Source organism: Mesocricetus auratus, unplaced genomic scaffold (assembly GCF_017639785.1).
Source record: "Mesocricetus auratus isolate SY011 unplaced genomic scaffold, BCM_Maur_2.0 Super-Scaffold_100009, whole genome shotgun sequence".
Taxonomy (NCBI): Eukaryota; Metazoa; Chordata; class Mammalia; order Rodentia; family Cricetidae; genus Mesocricetus; species Mesocricetus auratus.
The window spans coordinates 28333524-28348159 of record NW_024429193.1 but is presented as its reverse complement, the minus strand read 5'-3'; the positions used below and the strand labels follow the sequence as shown (position 1 = coordinate 28348159).

Here is a 14636-nt window from a genome sequence, read left to right as displayed (position 1 = left end):
GGTAGCTCTAGGTTCCTCAGTCTCATTTTGACGTGAAAGCTAATTTTAGATAAGTGAACAGTCTTGGTGGACTAACCTCCTATACACCTTAGGTAGCTCTAGGTTCCTCAGTCTCATTACACCGGAAGCCTAAGAATGATGAGGCCAGGTGGGGGACACACCTCTGAATGGAGTTCTTGAGAAGAATATCCCCCTCTGTCTATATTGGCTTTGTCCCAGCTTTTGAAGAAGCTTTGCAAAAGACCAAAGCAGAGAAAGAGGAGGAGTGACAGCCTCAGGACGCAATGCAAAGAAGGGGCCAAATGAACAATGCCTGGGAGACAGATCCTGGCTCAAAAGGAAATAAAAATAGCACCGGATCCCTGAAGCTGGGAAAATATGAAAACACTGAAGCCTGAAGAAAGGGCCTAAGTTGTCCTCCAGGGTCAACGAAGACCAAGAAATTTACTAGTATTACTCAATTTTAAGTTAACTGTGTAGACAGAGGCTTTGCTTCCACACAACTTACACAAAACATGCAGAAAAGGTAAAGGGAGACTCCATGTCCACCAGCTACTGGTTGAGAAAAAGTGTACAGCCCACATCTCTGACCCGTTGGTTATGACTAACAACAGGTTTTATAATAGCATCCACCCAGGACTGGCAGGATTCACCCAGTGTAGCAGACACACATGGAATGTGCACCAGTGAGACTCAAGGAATCTTCGCTTTCCCTTTCTATCTCCCCATGTCCAAACAGTGTTAGATCTACCAGGGAGGAAGAAAGACATCAGAGCCCATCTGAAGGCAGTGCCAGCAGCCAAATCCAGAACAAGATGCTATCAGGGGTCTTTATAAAAATAAATCCAACTCATCAATGTAGGACCCCAAGAGTTTAAAAGTATTAATGAATACTAAAACACTGGGTAACAGCTAAATAAAGAACGCAGTATTCGGGACTGGAGCGATGGCTCAGCAGCTAGAGTACTTGCTGAGCAGTGAGGACCAGAGTTCAGATCTCAGCACTGACATAGCAAGCCAGACACCCCTTGCATTACTGCACTTCCAGCTCCAAGAAATCCAGAGCACTCTTCTGACTCTGTGCACAGACCCCATGCATCAGCACATGTGCACACACGGAATTACGAAAACAAAACAAAAAAAAAAAACCTCTCCAAAGTACTCATTAGCTTCAACAGGGCAAAGAGAGACTTGACGGCATTCGTGTGGCAGACGCCACCTTAACAGACATCTCCAGGGGCACTGCAAATACAACACTGCTTTAGAAATCCTGCCAGAGCCGTGTGCTCTAAGACCAGTGTGGCTATGAACACATGGAATTAATGCCAGCAGCTGAGGGGTGGAGGCAAGAGTTCAAGGCCGGCCTTGACTCTACAGACAATATGAGACCAACATGGGATACATGATACTCTGCCTCAATAAATCAAAACAGCATCAATAAAAAGTAAAAACTGTTATGATCCCCAAAACAAGTCGCACCTGTGTGAAACAAGCTAGAGACTGAGTGACAGTTTCAGAAAGCAGGGATACTACAGGCGGGAAGCCACTTCCTTACTAGCCATTTATTTCCCACCTTCGCCTATGACCTAACAGTGACTTATTCGGCAAACCCTTCTGTGATTCACAAAGAGACTCGAAGCTTCCACCAACGCAACAAGGATGCCAATCAGATCCCATCTGAGCCCCACAGCAGAGGATCCCCACTGTGCTGTGAATCCACCACCATACATTTGAAAAACACCTTGATTTGCCTTCCTTTATTCTGTGACTATCAAAACTTCATGAACCCATTAACCGTTAACAAGGGAATATGGTATTTAGGATAACCCGAGTCTGTGTTCCTAAGCCAGTTACTCACATTCGGCTTTGAATAAATTCTCTCTTATTCCCTTTGAACCGAAAGCTTTGCTTTTGTTTGTTTTATATAGACAGAGAGCTATTGAAGATCTACCAACTAAGTTCTATGAACTATTATGGACTGGATCCTAGGCCCTGAAAACAGCTATAAAAAGTGAGATTGGGACAATTACTAAAAACTGTGGTTTACTTCCAGACAATAAAGGGAAAAATACATGAAGAATTATTTTAAAAGGTGGTTCATTTGGGCAAATATATATGAGGATATCTTTTAAACTTCAAAAATCTGAAAACATGTTAAAATAAAAAATTTAAAACATTTCTGAAAAATAAATGATACTTTTTTTTTAAAGGGGACAAGATATGTTTATTCTGTAGCCAATTATAAGTGAGTATAGCCAGGAACACAGATCAAGCTATATTAAATTTCAAGTTCCATATTTTAACAGTTCTATGAAATTTTTAGGGTAATAGAGCAAAGTAATAAAGGAAAACATTTTTCAAATACATTTGGAAAACATTAAGTAGTCTGATTTTTAAAGGTGGGGTAGGGGACCTCAGTTATACATCTCAGATACTATCTGACAGCATTCTCCTCACTATTTTGGTTGGTAGAAACTAGGGGTTTGGGTCTTTTGTTTATAAGTTAGTAGAATCCAAAGGATTTTTATCTATTAGTCATGGCATGTTAAGTCTAACACAGAGGTGGGCAAGAAATGGTTATTTATGGGGCTAAAGATAGCCCAAGATACGTTAGAGTTACATATGAGACTTGCAACTTTCCAACCTATATACTCATTGACATTTTAACCAGTTAATTAGCTTTGCAGGTTAATCTGATGGAAGCAATTCTTAGCCAATGGTCCCTCTTCCAAAATATGTCCAATTGACATCAAGATGAGCCATCACATCACAGGTAGTGCTTGCCGACACAAACTCATCCGAGGCTTGGTGCTGTAATCCCAGAGTCTCTGCTTTACTACAGTCCTTGGATAAGTTCCATATTCCAAAACAAGTACACAATTCTCTCCAGTCTACCTCTTCTTTAGATCTATGTATAAATGATACTTTTTATACATTAAGAAAAATTTCTTCCTAACTGGTATCTCTTATTTTATCCCCCTCAAGTCATGTTTAAAGATTCAAATACTTTTAAAGCATATGCACAGATTAGCAGCTATTGACTAGACAAATTGTAGCAAATCCTCTCATCAATAATAAATATATAGAAAGAAAATTGTGGTCACACAAAGTAACTTGAATGAGCATTACTTATTCATCTACTCTCCAAATGTTAATATTAGTGGAAGAACTAAACTCATTTTTAAGTGTTTTACCTATCGAGCTTAAAAATATAACGAAGTGGGTTGTCACCACGCAACCATATACCTTCTTTAGTGAAGGTGATATGAAATACTATTGCAGGAGCAGGAAAATACTGAGGCGGCATTTCTAAGTATACGCTTAGAGAGCCCAGGGGACCCAGACCCCAGAGGACAGCATCTTCTTCTCTATCACATTACAAAGTCCACATGGCTCATTCTGATTAGTGTGAGGAGCATGCAAAGCAGAAAACATGGTTCCTAAGGGTGCTACAGCAATCAGCAGGGCTTCAATCAGGTCTCACTCCTTTGCACACAGCTTGGGAAGAACAGGCATGTCTAAAAGAAGAAAACATTCAACCATCATCAAAGAGGTGATCCAGTCAAGTGAGCCAACCTCTGTAACCCAAACTGAGCTGTTCGAGCTGCTCAATCTTCAGACATTTTCTAAGGCTAAGATTGCAAATAAAGACAGTTTAAACAGGGAAGATGGAAACTGTAAAGCTAAAGCAGACCTGCTTCCTCATCCTCATCCTCCTCTTCCTCATCATCGGAAGCTGATGACAAGGGAGTTGGTGTGGAGCTAGCTTGATTATTAACATAGTCACCATACTGCATGCCTGTAAAGTGGAAAGCACAAACACAAGAGTCAAACCAACAGGAAAGGCAAGGAAATAAATCTTGACATTACATTAAAAGTGAGAAAGAACTGACATTCCAAAGAACATCCCAGCATGCATATTAATATCAGCAGATTATTATCAAAACAGGAACCATTAGAAAAATCTATGCAAAGCTGTTTAGTAAAGCAGTTTTAATCTGAACTAACTGGTTTAAGCATGAAAAAAGTACCATATATTATGCTGACTTTGGAACCCACAGTGGTGTTCTCAGAAAATATTTTGAGCTCATCTCCATTTACCTTCTTCAGCCTTGTGGCTGTGGTGGTGAACCTCCCTGGAGAGCATGCTTTCCTGGTGGACAGTGATAATTTCTACTGAACTAAATTTATATGGCAGCATGCTAAACACATTCAGTACTAGGTTCCCTCTGCATGCTAATGCCACCTTGGTGGTAACTCAGTTGCCTTAACGGAAAAGAATGACAGTTAAAAACTGTACTGAGCACAGTTCTCTGCTCAGTGGGGATACTGTAGTCCTTAAGTTCACAATGACAGCAGTGCACTTCGTGAGAGCCCAGTCCCGTAGGTGACCCTGCAGCCTACATGTGGGTGTGAAATAGCATCAGTATGTCTGAGGTCCACCAAGAAGGCGTGGAAAAGACACACAGCCTGGTGCTGCTCCCTGTGAACGACTTCCTTTGTCATACAGTGACTACATATTATTACTTAATCTGATAGAGCCAAGAAAATTAACATCCATAAAATTTTAAAGGAAAATACAAGTAATCTAACTTTAAAATGACAACACTTAATAGATAGGAGCAAACACATGCTTACAAGGAAAATCTCACAGCTCTATTTGAAAAGGAAAATCTGCAGACACAGCGCTGGGATCCCCACAAACGCCCAGTGCGCTGGTAGCACAACGGAGCATCACCAATCACAGGCTCTGTCGCCTCATGGGCTCTCGCCATTACTTCTCGGGTGGCCTTTTTGGTTAATGTGGATAAACAGAACTCATCTTGAGAGTAAGAAAGTGGCTAACAAGCACATTTGAGTTCGGAGGAAAGTCAAGGTTAATCTGTAGGTGAGCAACGCTTTGTTCTTCCCACTAACACAAAGCATCATGGGAAATCTGCTAGCTTTGCTGACTTGGGGTTTGTTTTGCTTTTATTTTTTTATTTTTTCAGCTCGTTTCACTCTATAGCCCAGACTGGTCTTTTACTCACAGTACTCCTTGTGTCTCAGCAAACTAAGTGATAAGATTACAGGGGTGAACTATCACACTTGGCTAGCTGGAACATTCAATACAGTTAAAACAGCAGTAACTCATCCGAGAAAGTAAAACTCAATATAAAATAGGTTTATGAATTATATGACAAATTGAAGTCTTCCAAATTCAGTGGCATGGTCCTCTAACCACCTACTTAAAATGAAAATTTAGCTAATATTAAACCATAAGTTAAATACACAAAGAAATTATGATTAAACAGATCAACAGCAAAAGGTTTTTCACAGAAGAAATCCTTAAATTTAATGACTTACTTTAAAATGTCACACTTCCTCAATGGGCTATTAGCAGTGCACTCTAAAAGGTATACATGTGTGTATGCAAAGATGACACAAGACAAAGAATATTCTGTTTGTTGTATTAAAGAGAAGCCAGGAAACAAAACAGTGAGAAGAGAACCAGTCTTGATGACTGCATCAGTATGGTTGTCTGTTGATGCTACTCAAAGAGTCACAATACAAAGCAACTTATATATACATTGTAAAATATTTTCCTCTCCTCCAGGTTTAAACAGATTTATTTCAATTATTAGGAAAGACTATAAGCCCTAGTTGAAAGAAAATAAGATGGCTAAACAGTGACAAAAATTCACATAGCAACTATTTAATTCAGTAAAACAAGCATTTAAGTAAGACAATAATATTATGTACTGTAGACTTCAGAATATATTGTAGTTGTCCATTTACTGTATTAACTAAATGTCACATACCTTTTTCCCACCATGACTTTTAATATTTTCAGAAATTAGCTTACCTTTGCTTGTTCAAGTAAGCTCCACTAAAAGCTTAGGAATATTAATAGATAAGAACATGACATTTCAGAACCACAAAATAATGATAATAGCTTTGGAATAAGACCACTCCAAATGTAAAGGTCCTGCTTCAGGTATGTAGAATACATTCAGAATGCAACCCACTGGGGAGCCTTTGCCACAAAGCAGCTAACTGCTCCATAACCAACTCCAGCATCCAGGAATCCCACAATGCTTCTATTCAAACCCTCTTTAGGAGCTGAAAAGCATACTCATGGGTTAGGTCGACTGTAAAGTAAGACCGTAACATTGCCTCTTAGAGCTCAAAACTGGTTAAAGAACTATACAAAAGCAACCGTTCTTACATTCTAAAGCACTGGGTTAGCCAAGACTTACAAGCTATGAGTTTAGTGAGAGCAAGAGGCAGAGAGCACTTCCCAGGACGTGACGTCATGAAGAGCACCACAGATAACAGACTCCAGAGTGTAAGAGGCCACTGCCCGGCAGCAGTGTCAACAGGAACACTCAGGAAATAAACCCCCAAATCAGGATTTCTCTGGGGGGTTCTCCTAGTGAGCTCTCTCAGAAAAATCTCACTGTTCTGATAATGCCTGGACCTTTTCAGGCATATCTCCTGTGGGTTTCATCTTTCCTATTAAACATGGAATACTGATATTAAGGAAGTTGAAGAAAAACTTCTTTTGTTTTCCTTTTCAGTGTGTCAAAACTAAATAAATCCACTTTCCTTGTCAATTCCTATTCCTGAATTTCTTCTGGAATACAGGGAAATCGAAGCTACGGACACAGGAGTGGAATTTCATACTCTCCTTGAAAAATAAACAGTAAAGAAAACACATAACCTGCCCTACCCACACTCACTGCTGTGGTCTGGGGATGCAGCTGACATGGACCACATGCCCAAGCTGCATGTGCCCTAGGTTTGAGCCCAGCAAGAGCAGTGATACCGAAAAGCACACTTGAACTAAATTACCCACGACTACAGGTCTTCTGCAGAACACATCCTTTGCACAATTTAACAAAAGCTATCTATGTCTATTGTCCCCACTGTAGCTATGCTGAAAAGAAACTGAATGGGTCTCAAGAGAGCAATCCCACTGCAGACGGCATTCGATTAATTTATTTATTTATAATTCAAGAGTTTTGATTTCAGAGCAACTTTGATCTTTCCTAGGGTTATCTTTAGAGCAGCAGGCATTAGAAGACTTCTCACAGGCTCACATGAAATGCCAGCTTTACAGTAAGCACTCAAATGCCCACTCTGATGGCATTATTTTTCCATCTGAAGAAGGACCGTGCTAACAGCCTTCCCCCCATGTTACAAAGGACACAGTAGCCCTGACTCACCTAAAATTAACTCTGAAATACTGCACGGAGGTATAAAATCTCTCTGTGTAGCTACAAAGACAGTGTCCTCACTTCTTAAACTTAAGACTTCCTTTTCTGAAGATGCTCAGGTACAGGCGAAGCATTTTAGAAAGAGAACTTCTCTGGCATGGTCCCCTTCTGGTGAGGCGACAGGGGTTAAGACAGAGAGTGAGTGTGTTTTTATTGGCCTGCAACCACTACTGTCAAAGAACTATGCACTTTCAAAGTGTCCTGTGAGAGCAAAGCAAAAACAGTAAGAAATACTCAACAGATGAGCAGTGTGACAGTGCAGATAAACACTGGACTCTGCCAGCACTCAGGAGGCAGAGGTACCGGGATATTAAGTGTGAGTTCAAGGGCAGTCTGGTCTACACAGTAAGTTCCAGGTCAATCAGGGCTATATAGTGAGCTCCTGTCTAAAGCAAACAAACAACTGCGATTCTGGGGCTCAATTTAGGTCAGCCGCATTCTTGTTGTTAGCAATTAGGAAGTTATTCACCACTATGCCCAGGCCCGCTGGGTCCTGGAAACCTGACTGGGGCGGCGCAGGAATGAAGAACTACAGACACTGAAGAAATGACAGACACACATACAGAAAAGCTGAGATCCGGTAGGCTTTGCTCTCTCTGATGGGGAGCACTTACTAAGCAACCCAGAAACTCAGCATGTTTATTATGTACAGCACGAGGAGGAGGGGTTAGTCTTGGTGGGAGGTCTCTGTAAGGGAACAGTCTCAGGCTGTAAACATCGAGGAGGAGGAAGCTGCAGTTGGGAGGAGGAAGCTGCAGTTGGGAGGAGGAAGCTGCAGTTGGGAGGAGGAAGCTGCAGTTGGGAGGAAGAAGCTGCAGTTGGGAGGAGGAAGCTGCAGTTGATGCTTTCTGTACACACGGTCAACATTCTTGGACCAGGGGATGGCTTTGGCCCTGAGCCTGACCCGGAAAAGGCTTTGCCATGTCCAAGGATCTGAGGCACTGGGTCCTTGACATGGCCGTGCTCATGTCAAACAATACACATTCACTTAGGCCTTCCTCTGCTCCCTACATCTCCCCCTTGCTTATTTCTTAGGTGCTCACGATGACTCTCCACGTTTAGTCCAGAGGTGGTTCGCTGTAATGCTCAACACCAGACTGCAAGGATGAGAAGAGGGAAGAACATAACAGCCGCTGTGCCCAACAAATGCGAAAGGAACGTCCTAACAGCTTAAGCAGCCCGAAGCTTAAAGCTCGTCCAGGTCTGTTTTGTGTTTTAGCAGAAACTATTTTCTATAGCCCTCTGCATTCCTAGGTATGCTGACATAATTGGGCCGAATCCTGACTGTGACTGTGGGTCCAAACACTCAGCGGTAGGCCCCAGTTCAGTCCCCAATCATATCTATCTGCTCTTGCTATAAGGGGCTGCTATAACACACGTGTCAGCCGTCACCTGTGTGACATTAAAGTCTGGCTGTATCTAAGGGTTGTAGCTCACCCCCAACAGTTGGAGATAGCCCACCAGGACTCCAGGTATTTACAGAGGTACTCTCCCCAACAGAGGCTGTCATCAGTATAAACAGATATGGAAGAGTGTGACCACACCACTAAATGAAAAAGCAGCGGTTGGGGACTGTAGGTCCAGTAGGCTTTTCCCCTGACTGGACTTACCTGGATAGATATGATTACCAGACACATCAGAAATATAGCCGCTGGGTTATTTCCCAACCCCAGGCCTCGTGCTCCCTCCTCCGACATTTGCATCAGCCTTTTTATCTGACCCCACGTTGGTGGTGTCGCCCTCCTTGAAGTTTGTGCAGGAGGCCTCCTCCTTGGAGAGCGCTCGACTGGCTTCAAGGGCCACACTTTGGGTTTCTCTGTGGGCTCCGGTCTCGGTCTCTTCACACCTGCAACCAGGAACTTCACTGCATCCACAACTCTTTAGATGCCTTGAAGGTACCCAAAGTGGCTGTTCCACACCTTCAGGGAAGACACAAGAATACCCTCTTCCCCACATTAGCACGGGGAACAGGCCAGACCTTTTCCTGTCATGACATGTCTCCATAGCATCTTAGGTTTTATTTCCCTGTCCTTTGGTGACCAGCACTATTTTTTGGCCATAAGGCCATCTTCTATACGGTTTAAAATTTGATGTAAATAAAGCCCTGTTTAGAGACTTGGTAGGGGCAGAAATTTTCCTCCTTTTGCTCTTCTAACTGTTGTTTGAGTCACTGGTCCCTGAGGGCTGTAAGGAATGCCCATGTTGTGAGCTACTTTGTGTTGGGCACAACAGTTTTTAATGCAGAAAAGGTGTAAGCAGGAGCACTGTTCATTTTGAGGTGTTGTGGAAGGCCCATAACAGCAAAGACAAAAGGCAATGAGCAACAGTATGTTGGCAGCCTCCCTGAGTAGACAGGACATAAGCAACATGAAAACAGACACAACAGAAACATGCACAAACTACTCTCCCGAAGGAGATAACATGAAGAACATCCGTCTGCCAGACAGCACTGGGACATAACATTCCGGGGTCAATGCCACCATCATACTTGACAGGCTGGAAAGAACTGCTTAACTGTCATGCATTAGCATCAGCCAATGGCCTGGGGAGAGCTGAATGTGGCCAAATATGGCAAACATAGCAAGGGTTCTGACATGGAAACGAGTTTCAGGACCTTGGAAGAGGTGGTACAGCTCTTGATCTGGTGCCTGAACTACACAGGCTTGCCTGACTCCTACTACATAGGAGCACTGGCTGTAAACATTCACAGAAGGGAAGGCAACATCATTCAAAACTATGCAGACTGCAGAGTTGAGCTCACTGAGTGCACTGTACTTCAGAACCAAGCAGGAGTGGTAGGCAGCTATAGCGCTGTCAGAAGTGTCTGTAAAGACAGTTCTAGCTAAAGCATGACCTCAGGAAAACAACCCTATGAATGGATATATGGTAAGTGTATCTTGGATGGTGGAAGATGAGAATCAAGCTGGCCAAAGGGTAATCTGCCAAAGAGCACGGCCAGGCAGTGAACTGTAGCCAGAGCCAATGTTATTGATCTCCTGAATATGGGATGGTATTTACTTCTGGCTCTTTACCTAGCATTCCTGCAGTGTGTTTGAGGACCTTTGAGATTAATTTTGCCAACAACTCATAGCAAAGGTTCAAAAGCCAGGATAAGGAATGCCCTATTTCCAACTATGTCATAATGCTCTGCAATTGCCAGAGTGCCCCAGTAGGGGTCATGGGTGATTTCAGGATTGCTAGTGAAAAAGGCATGCCTGGCACACATATATGTACCTGGACACAGCCACTGTCACACAGCTAGAGCCATCATAGCCTCAAAAGCAGTATGGCATGGAGAACAGGGATCCCATGTCCCCTCCTAAATTTTGGGAAAACGGAGAAAGTTCTTAGTAAGCTTAAGTACAGGTCTGAGCCAATTACATCTCCCAACTAGTCCTTGAAAATCATTAAGAATTTTGAGAAAATCCTTGCAAGTTTCCAGCTTTTGAGGGCACACAGCATGCTCCTTTGTAATTTTACCTAGGTACCACAATGGAGATGCCTTTTGAATCTTTTCTGGAGAAACACGTCTAAAGGTCTCTTTTTGAGACCAACAAAGTTCATTGCCAGTTCAGAAGTAAGAATATCACCCATACAGTGAGCCTTAGTATTTCAACAAAGTCCTAACACACAGAAGGGAGGGCTGCTTTCACACCCCGAAGAAGTACTGTGCAGACAGACTATTATTAGGCAGGAGAGAGGTAAAAGCAAACTTTTCAAGATAGCCAGGATGTAGCCAAATGGAGAAAAACAAAACTTTAAGTCAGCTATAGTGAAATAAAAACGTGATGATATAGCAGTAGGTGACGGTGGTCCTGGGTCCACTGCCTGCATAACTTTGTTTATAGCTCTTAAATCCTATAACAGCCTCTTTTTGCCTGATTTCCTGACAGGGGTGTTCTGGGATTAAGGCGCTGGTCTATGTGTCTGCCCTGCAACTGTTTCTCCACCAAAGCAGTAGAGGCAATTTTTCCCCTGTGAGTGGTCACTGATCTACTCAGAGCTTCTCTGATGGCCAAGCGATCTGCGCAGCGAATTTCCATCAGGCATGCCGTGTAGCACTGAGCAAGGCTGCTAGTGAAAACCAGAAGTCATGAGACACCCCACTACACCCAGCCTTTTATAATCACCCCGAGGATTTATGGGAGTAGTTGCAACTTGTATTTTACCCAAACCCCATAAAGGATTAAATCCCTGGTGTATTATCTAATAATAGTATGGCTTTGGCTATATAAAAAGATTCCCATTTGGCTCAGATATGTCAGCCCCATAAAATCACAAGCAAATTGGGCAGGGCATACAGCTTAAAGCACTTTGATGACCTCCAGCATCCTGACATCTAATCACAGTGAACTTTGTGATGATGTCCACACCTTGCCGACTCCCCATAGGCTGGTTGTGATTGACTCAAGTGGCTATGCTGGAGGCCAGTGTATCATTCCACAATCACAGGCACATCTTTTCTTGTATCAATACGCCCAAGAAAAGCATTACCACATAAGTTCAGCATCATTTCTGGGTAATTTTCTGTTACTCCTTGTACTCAGTAACATGGTTTAAAGACCCAAAACCCCAATCTTTATAGGTCTAAGTCATGAGCACCTTTCTTTGCTTAGTATTAGGGAATATCTCTAGGTGTACAATTTTTAATTTAGGTGTAGTACCAAAACAAGTTTGGGGTAACTGAACCAGAACCTTAATTCCCCCTGTACAATCGCCATCTATTACCCCTGGGTGAATCTGCAGTCCCTGTAGGCTCTGGCTGTTACTGCCTAAATTTAAGTCCTACTGTGCCTGCTGGCTTGAACCTGTCCCATGTTAGGGGTGGTGGATCTGAGGTTCAACCCCCGCTATCTAAGGCTGCCTAATAGAGCTGATCAATGGTGCATTTTGGTGGCTGAGGGTTATTCGTAGGGACACTCAGGGTGACAGTGCCTAGTGTTTTAAATATCAGCTACTTCCCAGGATCTCTTGAGGGTTGCTGATGAATACCCATTTGTAAACAGCATTTGTTAGCCCAACAGATTCCTCTCTGACATCTCAGGTATAAATCTGGGAGGCCATGCAGATCACAGGAGATGGAGAGAAAGGGGAATGCTTTTATTAAAATTTGAAATCCATCTGGCAGCAATCACATGTAAAATGTTCAGTTTTTCCATATATGTAACAGGCACCATTCCCCCCCTTCCAAGCATAAAACTTACTTAAGGACTGCTGCAAGATACATTTTTTGAAGGTGGCTAGGATATATGTCCACATACAATTTAACTGTAATCCCTACGCATCTCCTTACAAGTAAGTGTCGGCATTTTCAAAAGCCAAGTGACAGGTAAGCACCTTTCCTGCCTCAGGGTCAGCCATCCGGAGGCACCATAGGTTAAAATAACCAGGCCAAAGCTGCCTACAATCTGGCTCTGCCCAAGATTCTCCACAAGGTTTTCCCCTTTAGAGGGCAATTCTCTCTTTGCTTAAGGTAGCTATGTTAACTGGTTGGTAAGTTTCAAGGGATGTGTAACTGGTTGTTGGTTCCTTCATAAGTCTAGACACAGGAACATGCATGTGGTCATAGCAGCTCCATGGGCTGGATTACACTGTGCTTGGTCCTCACATAATCCGAAACCCAGCCTTGAACAGCAGCTAACCTCCTGGGTTGAGGCAAGATTTCACCATGCTTAGCCAATCAGGAGGCCGGGCATTGCCACTGAGGATGCACTGAACATGCCCGAAGGTATACAGGCTACAGGCCCACAGGCCCACAGGCTTGCTTGGTCTCCTCTAAGGACTGAAAAGGTAGTCTCATGATAGCACACAATGTGGTTTTAATTCTGTGCATCAGGTCTGCTCAAACATGAGAAAACAATACCATTAGTGTCTTCCTCAGACCTCAGCCTAACAAGGTTTGCCATAAAGAAGTGACATTGTGTCCCCTTAAAAGTCACTGCAGCCCAGACCCAAAGTGCAGTTTCACCCTGGGTTGGGAGTCCTCATCCTCATAATCACTTTGCTCAGTACTAGGATCCAGGGCATGAGGTAGGCCAGGGTGAGCCCCGTTGTGAATTTAATTTGCCTCTGTGCCCAGGCACATCTAATTCTGCAGAGCCTACCCTTCTCTGAGGAAACAACTATGGATCTATGGAATCACATAGAAGACTCTAAAAACTGTAAGAGAAAATGGGAATACACTTGGGTTGTTCAGTCCTGTGTCTCTTAGCTTCTTCCCTCTCTTTTCCCAAGTAGTCCAACTCTCTGTCCCTTCTTTTGGAAGCCAAAGGCGTGTCTCCTGAACAAGTCTAAGAACTACTTCACAGCCCCAACCTCCTTCACAGTATTAACATAAGACTGCCCATCTCTAGATTCTGCCTGCCTGTGTTTTACACCTAACACCTATCATTGCACCCCATCTTTACCTTCATTTTTATCTTTACCTTTACCTTTAATTGCGAACTTCTCTGGGGGGCGTTCCCTCATTCGACCGATGCAAGTTCCCCACAGTCCAGGGTCTCTGTTCAGGCGCCACTTGCCACATCCGGCATGGCTAGGTCCTGGAAACCTGACTGGGGTGATGCGGGAATGAAGAACTACAGACACTGAAGAAACGACAGACACACATACAGAAAAGCGGAGATCCGGTAGGCTTTGCTCTCTCTGATGGGGAGCACTTACTAAGCAACCCGGAAACTCAGCATGTTGTCTGCATAAGCAAGAGGAGGGGGGTTAGCTAGTCTTGGAGGAGGTCCCTGTAAGGCAGCAGTCTGGCTCTCTACACACAGCCAACATTCATGCTCAGACCATGGGGAGGCCTTGCCATTTCCCTGAGCCTGAGCTAGGGGAGGCTTTGCCAATCCCCTGAGGCACTGGAGTCTTGGTATGCACGTGTTCGTGTTAAACACTACACGTTCACTCAGGTCTTCATCTGCTTCCCACAGCTAACTTGACAGTCTTTCACTTAATCTCTATGATGGGGCAGTTACGACCTCAAATGCTTGTTGAAAGCATTAAGTCCTGACATGAGCATAATCATAAATGCTGTATATATTTGTTCCCACTGTTTTATGTATATAATCTGAAATCATTATCAGTTACTCTCTCTGTTTTTTTCAGAGGGTCTCATGTAAGCCAGATTAGCTTCACACCTGAAGTGCAGCTGACGCTGGCTTGGCTTTCTATCTGCAACCCCTGGTTTCTTCCTCCTATGTAGGTCAGACTCTGTCTTACTCTGGGCACTGGGAGTCAATGAAGGTGCCTTCACACCTGATTTTTAAGAAAACAAATGGGAATGTATTCTAGAGTCACCAGATGTTTTCCCAGATACACTGCATAAAATTCTATGTGGAGGCTGGGAAGATAAAGTGCCAGCATGAGGGCCAGGGTTCATAT

At 43.4% G+C, this 14636-nt stretch overlaps 1 protein-coding gene across 4 annotated transcripts in view; it reads right to left on the bottom strand.

Moving 5' to 3' along the window:
- The window catches only part of Sec24b (SEC24 homolog B, COPII coat complex component), a 78732-nt gene that overhangs the window by 41048 nt on the left and 23048 nt on the right, over positions 1-14636 (bottom strand). Inside the window, exons 4-5 of one of the 4 annotated variants that reach the window (XM_040751791.1) lie at positions 13691-13813; positions 3695-3799 (exon numbers count right to left, since the gene is read on the bottom strand). The exons of 2 other annotated variants lie outside the window; for them this stretch is intronic. In XM_040751791.1, the coding sequence (XP_040607725.1) occupies positions 3695-3799; positions 13691-13813 (228 nt within the window). The remainder of the gene's footprint in view (positions 1-3694; positions 3800-13690; positions 13814-14636) is intronic. One more of the 4 variants, XM_040751792.1, reaches the window with a different exon arrangement.